The sequence below is a fragment of the Drosophila novamexicana genome, unplaced genomic scaffold (genome assembly GCF_003285875.2).
Source record: "Drosophila novamexicana strain 15010-1031.04,08,12 unplaced genomic scaffold, DnovRS2.1 tig00000739-arrow-arrow-pilon, whole genome shotgun sequence".
Lineage (NCBI taxonomy): Eukaryota > Metazoa > Arthropoda > Insecta > Diptera > Drosophilidae > Drosophila > Drosophila novamexicana.
The window spans coordinates 815,412-838,332 of record NW_020824819.1 but is presented as its reverse complement, the minus strand read 5'-3'; the positions used below and the strand labels follow the sequence as shown (position 1 = coordinate 838,332).

Here is a 22,921-nt window from a genome sequence, read left to right as displayed (position 1 = left end):
AATGAGCAAAAAGAGTATAAAGGCTGTGTGTAAAAGGCGGATGTGGGCTTCTACGATATTATCAAAGCATCAAAAGTCGAGACGATCTGCAAGATCTAGAGACTCGAAATTAGATATACATATATATTTTCGAAATTTATACGACTGTTAACACTTTTTTCAATAACTCATTCCATTTGCTATCTATATCTATATCATCTATATCATTCCATTTGCTATCTATATATGCGATATATCTATATACGATTTTTTAAGCATAGCTCGGAGTAATTATAAGATCTCGCGAGCTTTATTTAAGACTTCTGAATATCCCCGTTCCACTTGAAAACTAAAGACAAAGTTTTCCAGATATACCCTTCTGCTTGTGGTTGGCATATCTTAACGTTGCAAATCGTACAATGATCGGACTATATTCACCGAAGTTATCAAAGAATGAATTTCCAATTGGAACTTTCAACTGGGCACTGGGCACTACAGGGTTTCTACTAGTCGTGCACTGCCGACTGGCGCACTCTTACTTATTTCTTTTTTTTTTGCTTTCTGGCCTGTCAAAGTCAAAAGCATTTTTTTTGCTGATAAAAATCGATAAGCAGCAGACAAGGCGCCCGTAGCTCAGGGGCAACCGTTGCCCAACCCGTTGCACATTCCTAGCACAGACGATTCTCGGTCAACTGCAGCAACTCCACTTTTATAGCCCCCCCTCTCCCACCGTTGGCAACCGTCCAATTCCAGCTGCAACACAGCTTCGGTATGCGATTTTGGCTTTTGCTTTTTCAGGGGCTTGTCAAATCTCTCGGCATGCAATTGTTGCTCGCAATATGTCATGGCTAAAAGATACTACCAGACATTGTTCCAGCTATCTAGCTAGCTGCTGACAGAGATACATAGATACCCATACAATAATATATATGTACACACGTATGTTATAAGCATAATTAGATCATGTCTGAGTATATGGCTAACGCTTTGACAGGCAGAATCGAAAGGTAGCCCGAAGCCGGTAATTGTCATACGATTGTGTGGAATGCTTAAAGCCAAGCTTAGAACTAGATAAATATATGAAAAGAGTCTGAGTTACAGAATTGGTAATTTCAAATATTGTTTTGATAGTGTATTCTGATTGGAATATAGCTAATTGGATATCGAACGTTTTGCCTGGCAGATAAAGATAGAGAGAGGAAAAAACATAAATGACGTAGGGTAACACATTTCAAATATTTATTGGGATTTTAATTTATTTATTGGGATTTTATTTGTGCTAATACTACATCAAATTTCTGCGCAATGTTGACAAATTTTGTGGTTAACAGAAATACCTATATAACAATTTTTAAATGTATCTAGTAGCTGCTGCACTTGTATAATGAATTAATTCTCTACATTTAATGTTGAAGGTCGTTAAAACGCATGAGCCAATGATCAGAAGTTAATCCCAACTTAGTTAAATGGCCACTGACCGTTACATAAAACACTTCCGCCCAATCGATGGCTCCCTCTTTGTTTAACAAGGTACAGTTCTATCGGAAAGCGTGTGTCGTGTGTATGTTTGTGTGTCTGTACTTATAACCAGAAACAAGCCGACATCAAATCGCTTGGCTGCATTTGTTGGCTCCCATGTAGACGCTCATACGTAAATATGAATGTGTGAGTGTATTTCCCTTAAAAAAAACACAACAACATCTGACCACTTCGTGCTCTTCTCTCTCTGCCCCTCTCACGATATTTCAAACACACGCTCTCTGCTTGGTCAGCATTTCGGGCTGCCTGCTCTCTCGGTGTGACCTCTCGGCACCCACACAACTTTAGTAATGAGAATTATTCTTGATTGCTTGCTCGCCGCGCAACTCACAGAGAGGCGCTCTTGATATCAAAATTTTTGTTTATTTTCTTTTGTGCTACACACACACTCACACACACACACAAGCGCTCACCGCACACCCCCGTCTGCTGATGCCTACGAGTATTTTTTGTTCTTTCCCTCGTCGCATGCTTTTGAGCTCTCTGCTCTTAACGACAACGGCTCACCCGCGCTGTCGTTGCCCGCGCATGTGTTGCGTCTTGTGAGTGTGTGTATGTGTGTGTGTGTGAGTGTGTTGTGTGAACATTGGGCTGCCCTGCTTCGTTTTCGCTGTCGTCGCCGGCGCCGTCGTCGCTGCGTCTTCTTCGTGGTTGCTTCGTCGTCTCTCGTTGTTGTTGTATACAAGGTCGTTTGCGTACAAATTTCAACATTATTTGAAGGTCGTCCTTTGCCCATTCTGCGCTCGTGCTTGCTCACGCTCTCTCGCTTTTGCGTGTACTCTCTTTTCAGTTGCCGGTTGGCGTCTTGGCCTCCGCTGCTGCGTTCGGGTTGTTGTACCGGCTAAACAAAAGATGCCCATTAGAGGTCGTCGTCGTCGTCAGCTGCATTCAATTTATTAATGCACTCAAAAGTAATATGCCAAAAAGTGAAAAGCATTTGCCCATTGGCCATTCACTTGCACGCCCTGCACTCACTGTCACCATTGTCCGTTCCTGGCAATGCCCTTTGTTGGACTCGCTCGGCCGCGCCCTTCCCACAGCATAAACCAAACCAATTCCAGCTGCCCGCCGCCCGTTCGTTTTAGGTTAATGTACCTTAAATTTATTATAATATTCCATCGGCTTTTTCGCCTCTTTCGCTTTAAGGTCGTTGACATTTTTCGTCGACTGGCTCTATTGTTGTGCGGTTGCTTTAAGCTATTGTTCGCGTTCGCAACAAGCTGATAACAAAAGTTGCGCCTCACGCTGGACAGTGTAATGCGTCTGTGTGTGTGTGTGTAGGACACATTTCGCAGTTCCAATTAGCATAACTCGCCTGCCTTAGTTCCATGCAGAGGCCAAGGCCGTCGTCTTTGGGGAGGGGCCGAATATGTCAGAAATTTTCTATTGGCTTGGCTTATGAGTAATATTTCGGATAGCAACGCAATTTGTATGCAAACTTTATAATCAGTTGAAGGAGAGAATATGTACTCTGCTTTTCTCTATGCCGAATCTCTCTTTTATGTTTACAAAAATGTTTTTTTATTGGGAAATGTGATTCATGTGTGTGTGGAGCTGGGGTCTCTATTGAAGAGGGCGAGAGAGAGAGACAGATAAACGTTAGATGAGTCGCAGATATCTATGTACAACTGTGCCTGGACTGACTGATTGAGTGATTGATTGAGGAAGTTGATTTTCAAATAAAATTTGCATTTATTTTGTATTCTTATGATTTACGAGTTTTTATATTTTAATTTGGCGCGCAGTGTGCAGTAGCTTCTTATTAGTGAGAGACAGTGTTGTGAAATGCTTATAAGTATTATAAAGACCGCCAATTCTTATACAATATTCATATTAATTTATTTCCATTTGCTTGTTACAGATTTACAACACAATGGAACTGCATCAACGACATCTTTCAAATTTCTACAAATTGCACAAGTAAATATTAGAGTATATTGTGATTCGAATTGCATTGGGCAATTGCTACAGACACACGCCCACACGGAGCGCCAAGATGCCCAACATGTCGAGCATAAAGACGGAGCAGAGCGCGTCACCCGGTGCCACCGGCTGCAGCTATCAGCTGCCGGTGAACATGTCCACAACGACAGCGGCGCCCACTGTGCGCCACAATGTGTCCGTGACGAACATCAAGTGCGAGGTGGAGGAGCTGCCCACGCCGAATGGCAACCTGGTGCCGGTTATAGCAAACTACAATAATCATAATCATAATCACAATCACAATCATAGCGGGGGCAACAGCAGCAGCAGCCTGCGCATACCGCTGGGCGGCGGCGGCAAGGACGAGGATGAGTCCGACTCGGAGGCGGAGCTGGCCAACATTGAGAATCTGAAGGTGCGCCGACGGGCAGCCGACAAGAACGGACCGCGACCCATGTCCTGGGAGGGTGAACTCAGCGACGCCGAGACGAACGGCGGCGAGGCGCCGGACGAGGAGCTTATGGAAACGGAGACGGTGGTCAAGAGCGAGGCCAGCAGCGGAGCCACCAGCATCACATTGGCAGGCCGCCAAGTGAACGCGATGCTGCAGCCGATCAAAACTGAACTGGAGCACATAGCCGGCGAGATGCAGCAGCAGCATCAGCAGCAGCAGCAGCTCCAGCTCCAGCTGCAACCCATCAAGCAGCAGCAGCAGCAGCTGCTGCAGCAGAGCTTTGGGCCCAACAAGCTGAAGCTGGCGCCCACCCAAAGTGATCCCATCAATCTGAAGTACGAGCCGGCGTCTGCGCTGTGCGATCGCAGCAAGTCGAGCAGCGGCGGCCATCTGCCGCTGTTGCCCGCCAATCCCAGTCCCGACTCTGCCATACATTCCGTCTACACGCACAGCAGCCCCTCCCAATCGCCGCTGACCTCGCGCCATGCCCCCTACACACCATCGCTGAGCCGTAACAACAGCGACGCCTCGCACAGCAGCTGCTATAGCTACAGCTCCGAATTCAGTCCGACGCACTCGCCCATCCAGGCGCGCCATGCGCCGCCCGCGGGTGCCGCTCTCTTTCCCGGCCATGCCAATGGCGGCGGCGGCGGACTGCATCATCATAGCGTGCTGTATCCGCCGCTGAATGTGGACGCAACCGTTGCCGGACAGGAAGCGCAAAATCTCAGCATGGATGGCAGCAGCAGCAGCGGAGGCGGCGGCGGCGGCGGTGCCCTGGATGCGATTGCCACGCTGCCGGCCTCGCCGGCGGGCATCTCGCGGCAGCAGCTCATCAATTCGCCGTGCCCGATTTGTGGCGACAAGATCAGCGGCTTCCACTACGGCATCTTCTCGTGCGAGTCGTGCAAGGGCTTTTTCAAGCGCACCGTACAGAATCGCAAGAACTATGTATGCGTGCGCGGCGGTCCCTGCCAGGTGAGCATCTCGACGCGCAAGAAGTGCCCCGCCTGCCGCTTCGAGAAGTGCCTGCAGAAGGGCATGAAACTGGAGGCCATACGCGAGGATCGCACACGCGGCGGTCGCTCCACCTATCAATGCTCCTACACGCTGCCCAATTCAATGCTCAGCCCCCTGCTCAGTCCCGATCAGGCCGCCGCCGTTGTCAGTCAGCAGCAGCAGCAGCAGCAACAACAGCAGCAGCAGCGTCTACAACAACACCATCAACAACAACAACAACAACAGCAGCAGCAGCAGCAACAGCATCAGCAGCAACAACAACAGCATGGCCCACTCAATGGCTTTGGCGGCGGCTCCAATTCGCTGCCGGCGAGTCCCAGCCTCGGCGCATCCATCAAGACGGAGCAAACGGAGTCCCTCAATCATCACACGACATCGCGAGCCTCAAGCATTCCAGCCCTGCTACAGGTAAGCAACATTGAGGGTTGATCACAGTTGGGGAAGGTGTGGGAAGTACCTGGCTGTGCCTTGGCCAGGCTGTTGGATTTGTTAGATCCGAAGTTTCCTATTCAGAAATAGCAGATAGTTTTTCCGAAAGATGTGTGAAACATCTCTTAAATACATTTTCACACTGAAATTCCAATCGGATTGAATTTCTTCCAACTGTTACCACCAACTTTCCACAGTTCCAGGCAGAAATTTCCAACTGTACTCACAAATTCAGACTCTTACATCTTACGATTTGGCCATTACATTGATCATCAATCAGTCAATCAGTCAATCGCGCAAGGCAAACAGTTTTTAATAAATTTTGTTAGGGAAAGTTATGATTGAGATAGCGCATCGAAAAATAGAGTTTTAGATTTGCCTCTCAGTTTCTTTCTCTCATCTGACACCTGATATCGAATGTTTTAATAGATTTAATTCCTTCCTTTGGAGCTTACGATAACAAGATTCTAGGTAAAGCTCATGCCTTTGCCATTAATCCTCCGCTCTTGAATTTATTGTTAAACAAATAACCGTAGGCGTTCGGTCTCGAGGTGGATAACATGCTTCTCAGTTCATTCGGCTTCGGTTTCTCCCAAGTGCAGAACTGACTCACAGGACATGTTGGATGCTTTGCGCCTGCTCTTCGTGTCCTCACAGCAATGACAGAGAAAAATGTTCTCTTCCTTATACGAACGATGGTCGAGTGGCCGTTTTTAGTTCTGTCATCCCCCATTATTCTATTATTGTTAAAGAGTAGGAGATTATATGCCCGTTTGGGATTGTATTTTAGCTAGAAGGAGCCTGAGATTTGGCCATAAGGCTCAGAGGCCCAATTATAGTACGATCTATTACTAAACATGACCATCTGGGAATTCAGTTAAGCAATTCGTCTGCTTCAGACACCTAGTTCCTTGATTTCTTTGGAGATCATCTGTAACTGACACATCTAATAATCTTCTTTGTTTTCTCACCCGCCAGGAAATCATGGATGTTGAACATCTCTGGCAATATACTGATACGGAACTGGCGCGCATTAATCAGCCGCTGTCCTCATTTGCATCTGGCGGCAGTTCGTCGAGCGCCGCGGGCGGTTCGAGCACCGCCGGACAGCCAGCTGGCAATGCACAACAGATGACCAATCCACTGCTGGCCAGTGCTGGTCTCTCGTCCAATGGCGAGAACGCCAATCCCGATCTGATTGCCCACCTCTGCAACGTGGCGGATCATCGCCTCTACAAGATCGTCAAATGGTGCAAGAGTTTGCCGCTCTTTAAGAATATCTCGGTGAGTATCTATCGGATATCAGACTGTGCACATTTGTTGTTAACAAAATCGATTTAACCTCTTCCAGATTGACGATCAGATCTGCCTGCTCATCAATTCGTGGTGTGAACTGCTGCTCTTCTCCTGCTGTTTTCGTTCCATTGATACGCCCGGCGAGATCAAGATGTCGCAGGGCCGCAAGATTACCCTGGCGCAGGCCAAAACCAATGGCTTACAGGTGAGCTATGCAGCTGGCAAAGTGTGGCTAGAGTCAAGTTGGAATATGACCAACTTTTGCTTTTTATAGAAAAAGTTTTTAGGGTCATGTAGGCTAATATATATACAAGATCATATTGCCAGACAAATATTAGTAGTCGATATATATACAAAATAAAAAAGTTGCAATCATAGTCTTCCGCCTATTTTTCAAACGTGTCCCTTATATATAAGAGACAATAAATTTATAATACTGAATCCGATCAATTAGCATGTGGCTTTAATTAGGATACATTATAATTTTTATAATACTATTAATTATTGAATTTACAACCTAAGAGAAATCTGGTTATTGCTTAAATATTGTTAAGAGTCTGTTGTTTTCGTCAATTAAATACGGTTAATTATGTTAGATACATTATTATTTAAACAAACTTTTAACTCACACTCATAATTGACTCTTTGCAGGCCTGCATTGAACGCATGTTGAATCTGACGGATCATTTGCGGCGCCTGCGCGTTGATCGTTACGAATACGTTGCCATGAAGGTAATCGTGCTGCTGCAGTCCGGTGAGTAGTTGCCTCTACGCTGCTCCAAAGGGCGCTTTCTAATAACATTCCTTGTATATACCTGCAGATACCACGGAGTTGCACGAGGCGGTCAAGGTGCGCGAGTGCCAGGAGAAGGCGCTGCAGGGCCTGCAGGCCTACACGTTGGCCCATTATCCCGATACGCCGTCCAAATTCGGGGAGCTGCTGCTGCGCATACCCGATCTGCAGCGCACGTGTCAGGTAAGTAATTGTATCTTAAAGATGTTCAACTTGAAATCTATATCTCTCTGTCTCTGTTTCTCTCTCCTGCTGTAGCTGGCCAAGGAGATGCTGACGATCAAGACGCGCGATGGCGCAGATTTCAATTTGCTGATGGAACTGCTGCGCGGAGAGCATTGACAAATGTTGTGGGCCATGGAACGCTGTCGGCGCCATTGTTGGGGTTAAGGCGGACATAAAAGTTTTATATGATTAGTATTAGTATGTCTATGCGTAGCTCTAAGTGCTCTATGTGTAAGCTCTGGAAAACATGTGCCTAAAAGATGAACCTACCGCCAACACAGCAACAACAACAACGACAACATCAACAACAACAACAACTATAACGAGCAGCAACAGCAACAAAATTGATAGCCTTTAAAGAGAAGAGCATTAAAACCCAGCGCGAAATTGCCAAATTTTTGAAAAACATATATCTGTATATTGTGTATGCAAAAATTGTTGTATGTGCGTTTGTTGTTGTTGTTGTTGTGCGGCTTAAGTTCATTAAATTATATAAAGTTTTTGCTATGTATACATATATATGGATTATGTATAGTAACTAAAGCACACATGGAAAATGAAAAGACTAAGAAATTTATTTAACTTAAATATTAAAATGCAAAATCAAATTCTAATGTTTAGTTCAAGTAATCAAACAAAACAAAAAACCACAAAAAAAAATACAAAAAAAAAACAACATGAAATATAGCAGCTAATGTTTTTTAAATGCATATATTGTGTATTGAAAGCGACGAGTAAATCGAAAATTAAAGAATATTTTTTAAATAAAATGCCAAAACCGAAATTGGTTTAAATGAGAGCTGCTAGATTTTCGAACTTCATATATAAAACGTGAACGAGAAATCCATTTTTAAATGTTGTAGCATTTAGTTTTAGTGCAATTTCACATGTCTACTTATATATCGATATATCGATGTACATATATACATATATATATATATATATAAAACTATATATATATATATATAGAGAGAGAGAGGCCTCAAATGGCCGGCAGGAAAATACAGAAAATGGAAAACTATAGAAGAAAAGACCACTCGATTCAATTGCCGCCTCAATGTGGCAGGGCGTGGCAAAAACTATTCCAGTGATGCTATTTGTTGCATAAAAAACATAAACAAACAAACAAAAAAAAAAACACACAAAAACAGAAACAAAAACAAACTACATAAATCAAATTTATACTTTTGTCATTACACATACTGATAAACCACATATGAATATTTGTATCTGTATTCGTATTTGAATTGTATTTTGTATTCTTTAATTAATGTTTTAATATTATATATATATATATTTATATATAATATATATAGATGTGTGTGTGCATATATGCGTGTGTGCATATGTGCGCACATGTACTTTGTTTTATTGTAATTTTACTTAATAGCTGAAGCAAATCCTGTAACAGGATTTAAAACATTTAAATTACATACAGTTATATTTTTAATTGTCAACGCATAAACAAACCTAGATTATATAGCCTGCATATATATATAATGTCTATATGTGTGTGTACGTTAACTATAAAACTTCCAGCCCCACCAGCAAATCGCAAGCAAAAAAAAACGAAACGTTACATAATTCCAATAATTTCAAAGTGAAATACACAACAACAACAAAAACAACAGAAACCTAAACATTAAATAGTTGATCCGCACAATTGGCCAGGTGAGGAATATGTCCTCAGTATTGACCTGTGATTGAAGTGTTATTAAAAAATGATAAACTAAAAGATGAGATTAAGTATCCGCTATCACAGTATCCAAATTATATTGTTCGTGCAGTTTTTTATATATGCCATCTGCATTTGTCCACAGCAGAGGCTTTTGAAATTCACAAAATATTTCGACTGTTGCCTGGCCTCGTGGAGAAGCGTAAATTGTAAACCTAAAGTAAATGCAAATAGTTAAATGTTAATTTAATGAATGGTCTAACAAAATATCAATATACCATATACCATAGTTAAATGCAATTGTAAAATGATAATCAAATCAAAATTAATTTATAGTTTGTCCACAACAACCGAAAATTGTAGCAGCTGAAAGCGACAAGAAAAGCCGCCAAATCATTTTGTAAATACATTTTGAAATGTTCTATTTTAGTTTTGCAGCATATGCTATTTAGAAATTTTACTATTTAGGTTATTTGCTTAAATAGGTAAAGTTGCGCTATGAAATTAATATTTGAAATTCAAAATTATTTTTGAGCTCATGTGAGCTTAGTTCTAGCGCTTGTTTGTGTGCTTTGTTGCTACTTTTTTCAACTACTCATCCATAGTAAATATTTAATTTCATTTTTTTAATAATTGTAATAACTGAAATTCAAGTGAAACAACAATTAAACATTTTTAATTGTCAATGCAATATTTTGTAATAAACATTTTTTCAAAAAAACCTCTACATATAAAAACAATTAACAATTCATGTTTCTTTTTCTTAAGTCAAACCAAGAATAATTCGATTAACGAAATATTACCAGGTTTTTATTGATATAGCAGATTAAATGTTTAACACAGCTGAGACTACAAAAAATACAGCCCGAATTTATGAGCCTGTGCAAGCAAATTTATGTTTGCAGCAATGGGATTTTGTAGTTCGATAAATTGAAAATTTATTAAAATTTATGCAGACTGCGCAGGAAGTTTCTAACGAGTGAAATGCAAATGGGGCAAGAATTTCCTCATTCCTCTTTGTCCCAACAAACTTTTTCGTTGATTTGGTTCACGGTTTAAATGAATGCCGCCCCAAATGGAGAGGACACGTGTATTAGTTTGCACTTAATAGAAGGAATTTCAATAAAAATATATCTATATAGGTAGTTAATTATAATTTTATTAAGACTTATTAAATAGTTATAGATGTATTCCGTAAATTGCAACAGAGGAACTGCGATTTCTGGATACCCTCGCAGAAATATTGTAGATGAAGACGTAATCGGTAAGTTTGATATTTTTTAAGAAAACAAATAGGTTTTCGAGAAAAGAACTTCACAAAGAGAAGGGCTGCTCGGCTAAACATGGGATAGAGGACAGCTCGGCCCTGCATTAAGCATTTTCTGATCAAATTAGTATTAGGCCTTTGAGCACTCCCAACAAAATATCTTTTTGGCATGAATTGATTAAAAAAGAGAGATAAAGCTGAATATTGTAAATAGCTCTGCAAAACTAGACTTCCCAATAACAAGCTGAAGGTTCGAGCTCTACGCATGTAGATGCCTGGCAAAATTACAATGCATGTTATCTGATTGATTACTCGCAGAAAAATTCTATGTATCCTTAAAGCTTAGGTTTTAGAGCGATGTTGAAATCATGATTATGATTATGATCTTATGATTGTTAGAAATATATTTTACCCATGCATATTATTATATTTTCCTGATAAGTGTAGGCGTATTCCACACCCGATCGAAACTTATTCTAATGAATGCACGCATATTATAAAAAACTAATTTGCAGTTTGGAATCGTTAGTTTATTATATGATTAGTTTAAGCAAAGCTTTTGTATATTTTCAGCAGCTTATTTTATTGAAATATATATTTTGAGCAATTGGGCAGAGGCTTAGATTCCACAAGTCCTAGATACACGCTGTAAAGATTCGGCATTTACGATAGGTTGATTAATTTGGAATTGGGTTTCCTTCACTTACACGAATATTGGCTAAGGTTGCAGCTGGTTGCCTGTGAGGAAACATTGCAGAGGGGCGGTCCCCCGCAGCCAGCATCTACTGGCGCCTCGAAAGCTGCAGGGCAAGATCCAGGGAATTGTGCCGGGCACGTTGCAGAGAATTGTGCAGGACACGATTGAGTGTATTGTCCAGGGCACGATTGAGTATATTGGGCTCGACACGGTTGAGTGAACTGTGCTGGACAAGGTGCTGAATAGGGGTAGGCACAGGGCATAGGCCTGGACGAGCCGTAGTAGGCATTCGGTGGCAGCATGCAATTGTTGGCACAGGGCATCTCAAAGCCACAGCCTGGCTGTGGCATCATGCATGGCGGAGCCGGGTAGCTGGAAAGTGTGCAGGAAGATTTAATGATCGGTGCTCGTCAAGAAACAAACGGTGCTTACCACACGGGAGGGGGGCTGCTCAGGCAGTTGCTGCAGGTGCCACAGCCGCTGCAGCTGCCGCAGCCGCCGCAAGTCTCGCATTTGGGAAAGTGATTGAAGTTGTTGCCAGGTGCACAGACTGGCTTGTAGTCGGCGGAGTAAACGGTTTGCGGCAGCAGCGAGTCATTACCAGAACAGATGGGCTCCATTCTGGTAGAGTAGCTGGGACAGGGCCCACAGCTGGGACTGGGCCCACAACTGGGACTGGGCCCACAACTGGGACTGGGCCCACAACTGGGACTGGGCCCACAGCTGGGACTGGGCCCACAGCTGGGACTGGGGCCACAGCCGGGACTGGGGCCACAGCCGGGACTGGGGCCACAGCCGGGACTTGGGCAACAGCTGGGACCGGGGCCACAGCTCGTGCCCATGCCCATGCCCATGCCCATGCCCATGCCCATGCCCATGCCCAAGCCAAGGCAAGGCGGCGATGGAGCAGTTAGGCAATTGGGCAAGCACTGTGTCTGCGTTGATCGAAACTTCTGTATGAAGGACTCAATATCCAAGCAGTTGTTGGCGCAGACACCGCTCTGAGGGTAGGGTGAGCAGCAGGGCATCTGATCGCATGAAGCCCCCTGTTGCGGGCAGCATGGCATCTGATAGCACGAGGTAGGCGGTGCACAGAGCGCTTGCATGCAGTCGGCGGAGGCCAGTGGACAGGACATGTTCATGTTGTTTTGAACACCACATGCCCCGCCCGGCATGCCTGCGGGCATGGGGCAGCTGCCATTTTGGCCATAAGTACAGTACTCCATGGCGCAGTCGCTGGACGTGGTCGAGCCGGACATGTCGCAGGCGTTCAACTGACACAGTCCGCCATGGCACGTGGCTTTGCACTGCGGATTGCCGCTGTTGCCATTCCGGGCCGCCTTGTGGGCCACTTGACACTGTCGCACGTCCATGCACTCGGACATCTCGCTGCTTTGCTGCTCCAGGCTGCTCCAATCCGTAGTTCGCGTATCGCAGGAGCCGCTTTCCGTTGACCTGTCCTCCGGCTTGTCAGGTCTGACGCAGCATTCCATCGATGCACTGCAACAGGATGAATTCTCTGGCAGGCAGTCGCTCGTGTTGCATTCAGTACAATAGCTGCTCGATGTGCACGAATCAAAGGTATTATTAACCCCGCCTCCAGACTGTGGCTGTCGCTGTGCCTGTGGCTTTTGCTGCTGTTGCTGCTGTTGCATCTGTTGAATCTGAGCCTTCAGATATTGTTGCAGCGGCTGCGGCTGGAACTGCATATAGTTCTCCATGCCGGGATATGACTGTGACTGCAACTGGGCGTACTTCAAGTAGTCTGCCTCGGGCATTTGGTATTGATAAGATCCCTCTGCTGATGGCTGTGCCAGGTTATACCCACAATAGTTAAGGCTGCCTTCAGGCATTGTCATGCCCATGCCCATTCCCTGTAACATGCCCACTCCCATATCCATGCCCGTGCCCGTTCCCATGCTCGTGCCCGTGCCCGTACCCGTACCCATGCCCATGCTCATGCCTGGTAACATTCCCATGCCCATACCCATATCCATGCCCGTGCCCATAGCCGTACCCGTACCCATGCCCATGCCCATTCCCATTCCCATTCCAGGTAACGTTCCCATTCCCATACCCATATCCATGCCCGTACCCATGCCCATGCCCACGCCCATACCCATATCCATACCCATTCCCGTTCCCATTTGCATTCCCATTTGCTGTGCACAGAACCCATTAGCGGCCATTCCTTCCTGTCCGCCGCTCTGTGCATTAAATTTTGAGCTGTTCTTTGATGGGATTGGATCTCTTATGCCGGAACCATCTGCGAAAGAAGTAATATAAAATATAATAATATAATATAATAATATATATTGAGCTCTGGCTAGAAGAAATATTACAATTCAGAATTGTAACTGGATCCGGGATTCTTTTTACCAAAAAATTACAACTTTATTTAACTTTAGATTAAATTAATTTAGTCTAAAGTTAAATTAACATAACATAATACATTTATCTGAAATACTGAAAAATAATCAGCCAGTGATTATTTTCGTATTTGTTTTTGAGCCAAGAATAAACTGAAAATTTCAGGATTTTTAACTATCCCTTTCTAAGCCAAATGTATGGCTCGGATTGAATTGCAAACTCACCTTTACTTTTGGTGGCACCCTGATCCTTTTCGGCATTTTTCTGATGGGACTCTGTTTTTATTTCACCGGAAGATATACGAAAATCGGAGCTGTAAGAACAATCCATCAATAAAAGTGCTTTAATCAAAATTATATCTTAGATGACTTGCTTTTTAAATTCTAAATTCCCCGGAAGCTCTTCCGGGTCTTCCGATTTCGAAGAGTCTTCTACAGTTTCTGATTTTTCTTCATTTTCTGTGTTCTCTATGTCACCTACCAAAGCTGGCGTTTTTAAGGAATCCGTGTTAGTTGATATGTACTCTGGTCCAATGGACTCCTCACTTTCCCCAGAGTTCTGTTTATTGCCTTCTTTTAGGGTGGTCGTGGAAGAGGCGCGCAGCTCGGACTCCAGGGGCTTGTAGGTCTTATAGATTTCCTCGATGCTCTCAATGGCGTTCAACCTAATGCTGTTCTCCTCGCGCTGCTCCGGGGAGAGCGACGCTATATCAATGCTGTCCATTATAATCCAACTCTCCGCTCAATTAGTGCTTGGCTTGACAACTCAACCAAACCCTCTGCTCTTTAGTTCACCCATAACAAGAGCACCTGATTGAATACACCCGAAATTTTGGTGGGTTTCTGCTAGTATTTGCTTTGTATTTTCTGTAATTGTTTCATGCTGCTTTTAAGTTGGATTCCCAGGCAACTTTGTTTTAAAGAAGTCAAAGGCTTTTCTCGTTTTCATATTTTGTATAGTGTTTGGAATAATCTGTAGAGAGAGATTATATTGAGAAAAATAGTTTTCATATTTTGTATAGTGTTTGGAATAATCTGTAGAGAGAGATTATATTGAGAAAAATAGATTATCATTATATTTTAGCGACATTTTATAAATAAACAAATTTATTTTTATTTAGTATTTTTAAGATGTAAATTAAATTATTTAGTTCCTTTATAAAGTAATTACATGTGTTTAAAATTATTTCTAAAACGAGAAAGTAAGGATATTTGATTTATTACCCTTGTACGTTAGACATTTCGCTTTTACAAATATGTGAGTTTAGAGTTCGTTGGAAATAATATTTTGCTATTTTAGATCCTATTTCCACCGATGTTATTTGGAAGAAAATTGCCCAAAAAACAGGATATCGATATCGATTGGAAAACGGAGTAAGTTATCGATTATCGGAAACAAACTCGATCTGCGCAGGTACTAGGAGCACCTACGTCTAAAATTTAAAGTCTCTAGCTCTTATAGGTTCTGAGATCCTTGCGTTCATACATACGGACAGAAAGACAGACGGACGGACGGACGGACGGACAGACAGACGGACGGACAGACAGACAGACGGACATGGCTAGATCGACTCGGCTATTGGTGCTGATCAAGAATATATATACTTTATGGGGTCGGAGATGCTTCCTTCTGCCTGTTACATACATTTGGATTTTGCACAAATACAATATACCCTTATACATATTTTTAAAGGGTTCAGGGTATAAAAAAGGTTTCCATATCAAAACAAAATTTTCCGGAGATCGTTTTCATGCCAGCTGTATGATTAAGTTATCCGATGTTGATAAGATAAGATATCTTGATAAAACAAAAATGTTTTGTATACAAGAAGCTAGATAGCAGCTATATGATATAGAGGTCCGATCCGGTTACGACTAATGCCAAGTTTTAAGACGATAGCTTTAAGGCTGAGAGACTTGTTCGCATAGAACTGCGTGTTTCTGTATGACCTGGCTATATCAACTCGGCTGTTGATGCTGATCTAAAATACACGTACTTAATGGGGTCGGAGATGTCTCTTTCCATAATATAATGCACATAATAATCCGGAAAGTGTAACGTCGAATCTTCTGCACAGGTCACTGAGACTTCCTGGGGCTATTTCAGGGGAAGTACCCCCTACCACGACAGACGAAAATGTAATTTCCGTTTCGGCACAATGTCATCTCAGTTGGCGGGAGGGAAAGCTGTTGGCAGAAGGAGTGTGACATATTTTCTTTAAATTTCCCTCAGCTGCATTTACAAACATACAAAAATGTTGCCTACTTTTTAAGCTGTAGCTCACGCACACATTCACACACACACACACACACACACACACACACACACAAGCACACACGCACACACACACATCTTGAGAGTAAAGCTGTTTGCCAGGCTTTTTATTATACTCTTGCAAAGGGACGTTTGAATTTTATTAGGAAATATGCAACCCCTAACGCATACAATTTTTATTTCAAATAAAATATTTTTTTCTTTTTTATTGCTTTTCATCAGCATAAAAATCGAAAAAATTCTCATGAAACTTGGAGCAGATACTTAAAAGTTGCCCAGGTTGTTGATAATAAGGTATCTTTATGATGTGATCCAATTTGTGTTTATATGTTTTATTTATATATATATATATATATATATATATATATATATATATATATATATATATATATATATATATATATATATATATATGGAACCTCTTACTTGTTTTTCCTTCTCTTTTATATAAAATTTAATCAGGGCTAGCAGCGTCCAGGCTATCTTGAATTAGCAATAAAATGCCTTATAGAATATTGTTTTTATCTTTTATTATTATTGTCTTATAATTTTATTAAACATTTATTTTTTCTTTTACTTCATTAAAATATACTATTAGGAAGATTGCTTTAGAGTATTGATAATGCACATAGATATATTTGGCTATCAAATCTGGGAAGGGTATTTAATTATCGGCATGTCTAATAAGTAACATACCTGCCTTTGTAGCCTGTTGGCTTATTAATTGCCAGCAGGTGTCTGCAGGTGGCGATGACTTTAATTGAAATTCCGGATTTTCGGATGCTTGGAACCTTCTGGCGCTTAACGCCAGCTAATTATTGTGAAAACAATTGCTTTTCCCTATGGACGTTCAGTTTCCACAAAAAAGGACCTTAGCTCATTTGAAGGACTACAACTGAAATGAACTCAATTATTGAGAAGTTTAAATGAATTCGTTTTATCATCGAACACATCGCATCTGGCTGATCATTTTTCAAGCCTGTTTGCACCTGTCCAACTGGTCCACTTAAAGAGCATATCCATTTCGCTTAATGTCTGGCTTTTCTGGCACTTTGGATGGCAAACATTTGCTAACCAGAACCAGAACCAGTCATCATTATCGTCACCAGCTCTTGGCTGGGGCAGCAAATTTGCATGCCGGCGGCCACTTTGGCGTGCGATTGAAATGTTAAGTTGCAAAAAGTATGCTGAGCGATTGATTGATTGATTGATTGGTAGGCAGCTGCAGGATGAGCTGATGGGTGGAGAAGGGTTTAGGAAGTGTGGGCTAATGATACGACTTCAACATGGACCAGGACTTGGACTTGGAGTTAAGAGCTGTGGGCTGCCGTTATTATGTTCACTTAGACAGTGAGGAATTTAAGGCCATTTGATTGATGCCGTAATTGTCGGCTGCAACTACTCTGAAAAACGCTTTCTTTGTTTTTGAGTTCTTTTTTTTTAACTGTTGCATGCAAATCGAAATAGAGTTGGTAAATTGTGAAATTAAAATGCTTGGTAGCTACAGAATGTAAATACACGATTCGGGCTACTAGATCAGAAACTAGATATAACTTTTCTTTATTTCCTGTTTCCTATAATTCTTTACTTAATTTCAAAAAATTAATGTTAGCGGGATGAGTTTAAAAAATTAAAGGTGTGGCAACGCTGTTATTAACAGAAGCCAAAATACAAATATAATTGCCGGTATTTGAATAATATATATATTAATTTCGTTAGACTAAACTTGTATTAATATATGTTTGTTCATATCGTTAAACTTCTTTTAAACTATTTAAACCATAAATAATAATTAAACAACTATTTTAAAGTCTCTCCCAAACTGTTAACCAACTGCCATACGCTCAGAGAATAAATCGTTAACAGTAGCGCTAAAAAATACCGAAAGGAGAAATACTAAACGTATCAACAGCTGTTAATGCAAAATTCGCCAGCTAACAGCATGCTGTTAACAGTGTGTAAAGAAGTTTCCAACCGTGCGGGTGGCCACGCGCGTGCCAATAAGAACTCCAAACAAGAAATTGGAAACCAACAATGAGATTTTCGCAAAATAACACTTAAATCATAAAAAAAAAATAAACAAAACAAAACAAAGCGTGCCAAGCTGTGCGAGTGCGAGGTGTGTAAAAAGTCAAAGGCTAAATGTAGAATACAAATACAATGCAGCCTGCGTAAAGCCGAATGCAAGAAGCTAATCGCAATCACAGTAACAAAAACAAGTGTAACACACAATATTAATGTACGAGGCGTGCGGCCAGCCAGCCTAACAGTGTGTGCGTGCATGTGCATGTGTTGTGTGTGAGTTTGTTTGCGTTTGTGTGAATTTATTGTATGTGTGTGTGTGTGTGTGTGCGAGTCACCTAAATAAACCAATTTTAATTGGCAAGAAGAGAGCAAGAAGCATTTATTGTAGTTGCGGCCAAAAATCAGCTGTCTGCTATGTGTCTGTGCATGTGCGCTTGTGTGTGCATTTGAGCAATTGTGTGCATTTGTATGTGCTTGGCTGTGTGTGTGTGTGTGCAGGCCTATGCTCGTCATTTGTTGTTGTTGCGTCGGCCCGTTTTAAGCATTTTTGGTGTTAAATTTTGAAGCCTGCGTTCGTTTCTTTTTCTTTCTCCTACATATTCTGCGCTTATCTTTTTTCAAAGCCAAAGCCACAGCCAGCAAACTCGTTTCGTTATTTAGTTGCCATTGGCTGTTGTTGTTGTTGTTGTTGTTGTTGTTGCTGTCACTGCTGTTGCTGTCTCTGTTTTTGTTGCGCGACGCGTCACGCCTTTTGTGTTTTTAATCGCGCAATTCATTCATGAGGCCCGCAGCAACAACAACAACAACAACAGACGATCGTCTGCTTAATTTGGGGCGCGCGTTTTCTACTCCAAATTTCTTTTATTTTCACCCAAAAAATAATAAAGATAAAAAAAGAGAATGAAGCAAAATATCAAACAAAAGCAAAATCAAAAGAAATCAAATTTCAAACTTGTAACAGCGTCAGCAACAGTAACAGCAACAACAACAGCAACAGCAACAACAATAACACTAACACTAACAGTTGCAGTAACAGTGACAAAAAGCAACAACAAAATATTCACTCACAGCAGCCGTAGCCAAATTGCACTTTCTGCCGTTTTTGCTTCTGTTGTTGTTGTTGTTGTTTTTGTGAATGTGTGATGTAAGTTGTATATTTTTAAAAGTATTTTTAAGCACACACTCTTTTCCGTTTGTTGTTGTTAATTTGCCTTGCCTTACGCCGTTTGCTGTTTCGAGATTTGGTTTCGCGCTGACCGACCGGCTTTTTATCGCATAATACAATAACAACAACTACAGGCACTTCCGTTTTTGTTTACCCACACATATTTGAATTTCGAAATTCGAAATTCGGATTCCGTTTTCGAATACCCTGCATTAAAGAATCTCTACACTTAAGAACCTTTGTCTAGTAAAGCTTTGGTTAACATTTCAAACATATAAAAAAAAACAAATAAATAAAAATAAAAACAGTTAGAAAAAGTTTAATCTCGTAAGCCATTCGGTTTTCCATAATGCTCTTATCAAAAAATGATTTGAATAAAATCAAATGGCATTTGATGAAAGTTACCCGCCAAGTTTTTACGCGAGATTATATATTTTTTTATCGTTTTAAATTGTTGCCCGTACAACTTTGTATAACGAAAGGTTATTTGGCCACAATAGGAAATAATTTGAACGACGAACTTTTTTTGATTTTTTTGGCTTAACAAATAGCCGTGAGATCAGTTGTGACAAATTCAATTTGCAAGCTTAATTTTGTTACATTGCGGCAGATGACAATTAGGTTTGAGGTCAGATAAATAATAATATTCGAAGGACTACGCTTAAAGTGTATTCAAACATATTGGAAAACATTTTGCATACATTTATGAAATTCAATTTGGCACTTTTAACATAGTTTAAACTTGTATTTTATTGTGTGGTCATTCAGCATTATTGCCTTTTTAATAATAATTGAAAAGTTCACAAATTTTTTTTTAAAGTAATAGTTTTCGTGCATCAGAGATAATAATAATATTTTTCACAGCAACTTTTAGGTTTTGTCTTCTATGGAATCCAATTCGTAAGTTTATTTTTTTTTATTTCTTCGACCATTTTTTTGAAATACAATTATTTTTTACATACATAAAAATATTAATATATAATAAAGTAATTGATAATAATATAAAAGAATATGATATGTCTGTATGCAAACTCAGTTACATATAAAAACATTCAAATTCTTGTTAATTTATAAAAAGTTCTTTTGCTTTCCAAACATTTTTTTTAAATGTCTGACATATCAATTATCTGACAGATTAATTGGCTGCCATATAAATACTGTCTGCTCTTCCTGAATGGATTTTTAATTTTCATTTCATAAAAGAAAAACTTATCTCTCGCGCTTGTCGAACACATTTGTGAACAGATTGATTATTTTTTAATGAGCTGATTAATAACTCATAAAAACCACATCAAACCAAAATTAAAAATGTCAAAAATAATTTGTTGAATGGCCAAAATATAATTTATGCGCGTTCATTTAAAAATAGCAACTGACGAGCGCTCGACAAAAGATTGATATAAACATGCAGAAGAACAAGAAAACACTTGTCGCCACATTCGTTCGAAGAAGCTGATGTTAAGAGGCTTTAACTAAATAAAATAGAAAGGGGTCTTACTAGGTTAATTTTCTGAAATACAACTCAGAAGTGGGCGTCATTCAGAGGAAGGCATTTCTCCAAAAGTATACTTATCACAAATTATAAATAAATAAACTCTTGCAGATGTTATTCACATATTATCGCATATGTTTGTCCGTTCGACTTTTAGCGAAGTAAATAGTTTATTACACTTTGAATCCTCGGAGTCGGCTATTCTTCTATATAACTTTAAGCGAACTTAGGAAACAACATTCAACAAGTGAACAATGAATAACATGTATTTAACATATTATGAATACAATTTAATATGACACGAGCAATCAGTTTCAAATTGTCTTTAAAGTTAAAGAAGAGTATATGTTATTAATTTCATATTTATATTTACACATAATTACAAATTTCCCAAGAATTGCCTTTTGTTTAAGCATTTGAGCTGGACACTTATTATAAGTAAGCTAGGTCTTGAATTAGGACATTTTTATACCCTGAACCCATTGAAAATGGGTAAAAAGGGTATATTGTATTTGTGCAAAATGTAAATGTATGTAACAGGCAAAAGTACGCATCCATAAAGTATAAATATTCTTGATCAGCATCAATAGCCCAGTCGATCTAGCCATGTCCATCTGTCTGTCCGTCCGTCCGTCTGTCCGTCTGTCCGTATGTATAAACGCAAGGATATCAGAACCTGTAAGAGCCAAAGACTTGCAATATTAGATGTAGATCCTTCTAGTGCCTGCGCAGATCGAGTTTGTTTCCGATAATCGATCATTTGCCCCGTTTCCAAGTAATCGATAAAAATCGATATCGACATCCTGTTTTATGAGCAATTTTGGTAAATAATAAGAGCTAGAGTCACCAAACTTGACATCTAGCTTCTAGAATAGTATATCTATTTGCATTTGGTGTTGGAAGAAGAGGGTTCAGGGTATCCCCTAGTCGGGAGCACCTCTTACTTGTTAAATTTAGATTTTTGCATATGACATTTCTCTAATATAACACATGATCAAGCATGAAAATATGTAAGGCCATTGTGTGGCTAACTGTACAAATATATAGCATATCGGTTAGTTCAACCCTAACGTCTTGCTAAGTATAATTCTTCTTTGTTGTTTTAAAGCCTGCTAATAATTGTATTAGTTGTTTTGCCAGTGCTACGCGTTTGACAGTCTGTCAGCAAGAATCTGATACTGGAAAGGGGTTGTCACTACACTGAGTTCTATAATGCAATTAAGTTTTTATCATGTGACGATTACATGTTTGCTCGGCAAAAGTCACTTCTCTCAGCTTCTTAGAAAACTGTTTTCTAACTGAGAAAAAGCTAGACTGATAAGCTGTCGCAGTTTCTGCTGACGCCCAAACGGACCGATAAGGCGCATTGCAGTAGCTGCTTTGTGGGCCCGATAAGCTTGACATATTTTCCCTGTTTGCTTGACGATAAAAAAAAGGCCCAAACGGAAGTCGCCAGACACAAAGGCAAATCTGCTACATTTGCTCGAAATAGTCAAGATGCTGCATTAAGAGGAGAAATAATAGAAATTATGACAAATAAAGCGAAAACATGTAAATCATGATTCAATTCAATTTGATTAATTTAAGATGGCTGCGTTAGCAACATATTTAAATATATTTCAATTATTATTATATTAAAATTTTATGTGTCGCATAAATTTTTCTACGTCTACTTGATTCCGCTAAACTTTTCATTTTTGGCTGCGAGTAAGGTTTTGACTCGAAATGAAATTGTCGGCACAAAAAAATCCGAATTTGTTAAATTAATTTTTCAGCTGTAAGTGACAGTCGAGTTGGCAGCGTAATTAATTAAACATTCAGACAATTCATAATGAGAATTCCCCTGAACCATGGACCACAGGTTGCCTGGTTACTTTTGAAGACGGATGGGCTGACATATTTAAACATATACAAATAAACATGTACATGTATGCACACTCGTATTTACTTATATTCAACATTTACACATAATTTGTTTGTGAAAAGGCGTCATGGCAACAAAAACAGCCAGAAATATTACAAAGGGGGCGCGTGCTGTCAGGGTTCAGCAGGTCAAATGTTGAGCAACTTTTTTTTACGTTTTTCATTTTTTATCAAGCTGTCCGTAATTTTTAAATGCCGCATTAATTTTAATTTGTGTTTAAATATTTCTCTCTCCTTGCTGTGCCTAATGTTTTTTACATTTTTAATGAGCGCATTTTTAAATGTGTAATAAATGAATGTGTCACAAGTATTTTAATTTTCATTAAACAAAAAATCATATGTATGCTAATAGTTTTGCGCAAACTTTCGCACAAG

The 22,921-nt window shown here is 40.4% G+C and overlaps 3 protein-coding genes across 3 annotated transcripts in view; 2 read left to right on the top strand and 1 right to left on the bottom strand.

Moving 5' to 3' along the window:
• LOC115763518 (nuclear hormone receptor FTZ-F1 beta) overlaps positions 1–8,116 on the top strand; it is a 28,880-nt gene extending 20,764 nt beyond the window's left edge. The window contains exons 2-7 of the mRNA XM_030706120.1: positions 3,380–5,323; positions 6,323–6,628; positions 6,696–6,845; positions 7,292–7,394; positions 7,462–7,616; positions 7,692–8,116. Coding sequence (XP_030561980.1) covers positions 3,515–5,323; positions 6,323–6,628; positions 6,696–6,845; positions 7,292–7,394; positions 7,462–7,616; positions 7,692–7,775 — 2,607 coding nt within the window. The 5' untranslated portion in view covers positions 3,380–3,514 and the 3' untranslated portion in view covers positions 7,776–8,116. The remainder of the gene's footprint in view (positions 1–3,379; positions 5,324–6,322; positions 6,629–6,695; positions 6,846–7,291; positions 7,395–7,461; positions 7,617–7,691) is intronic.
• A 3,007-nt stretch (positions 8,117–11,123) lies between these two features.
• Positions 11,124–14,567, bottom strand: LOC115763475. Its single transcript, XM_030706059.1, has 5 exons — positions 14,041–14,567; positions 13,892–13,980; positions 11,730–13,563; positions 11,308–11,669; positions 11,124–11,246 (listed from the first exon to the last, which is right to left on the bottom strand). Exons 1-5 carry the CDS (start codon positions 14,388–14,390, stop codon positions 11,236–11,238), a joined length of 2,646 nt encoding a protein of 881 aa, XP_030561919.1. The 5' UTR covers positions 14,391–14,567; the 3' UTR covers positions 11,124–11,235.
• A 3,359-nt stretch (positions 14,568–17,926) lies between these two features.
• LOC115763382 (beta-1,4-glucuronyltransferase 1) overlaps positions 17,927–22,921 on the top strand; it is a 64,792-nt gene continuing 59,797 nt past the window's right edge. The window contains exon 1 of the mRNA XM_030705920.1: positions 17,927–18,060. The gene's annotated coding sequence lies outside the window, so the exon portion shown is untranslated. The remainder of the gene's footprint in view (positions 18,061–22,921) is intronic.

Coding starts and splice junctions, on each gene's coding strand:
- LOC115763475 (XM_030706059.1), bottom strand. CDS start 14,390: ATGGACAGCATTGATATAGCGTCGCTCTCCCCGGAGCAGCGCGAGGAG. Junction 13,981..14,040: donor GGGAATTTAGAATTTAAAAA/GCAAGTCATCTA, acceptor TTGTTCTTACAG/CTCCGATTTTCGTATATCTT. Junction 13,564..13,891: donor GGGTGCCACCAAAAGTAAAG/GTGAGTTTGCAA, acceptor CTTCTTTCGCAG/ATGGTTCCGGCATAAGAGAT.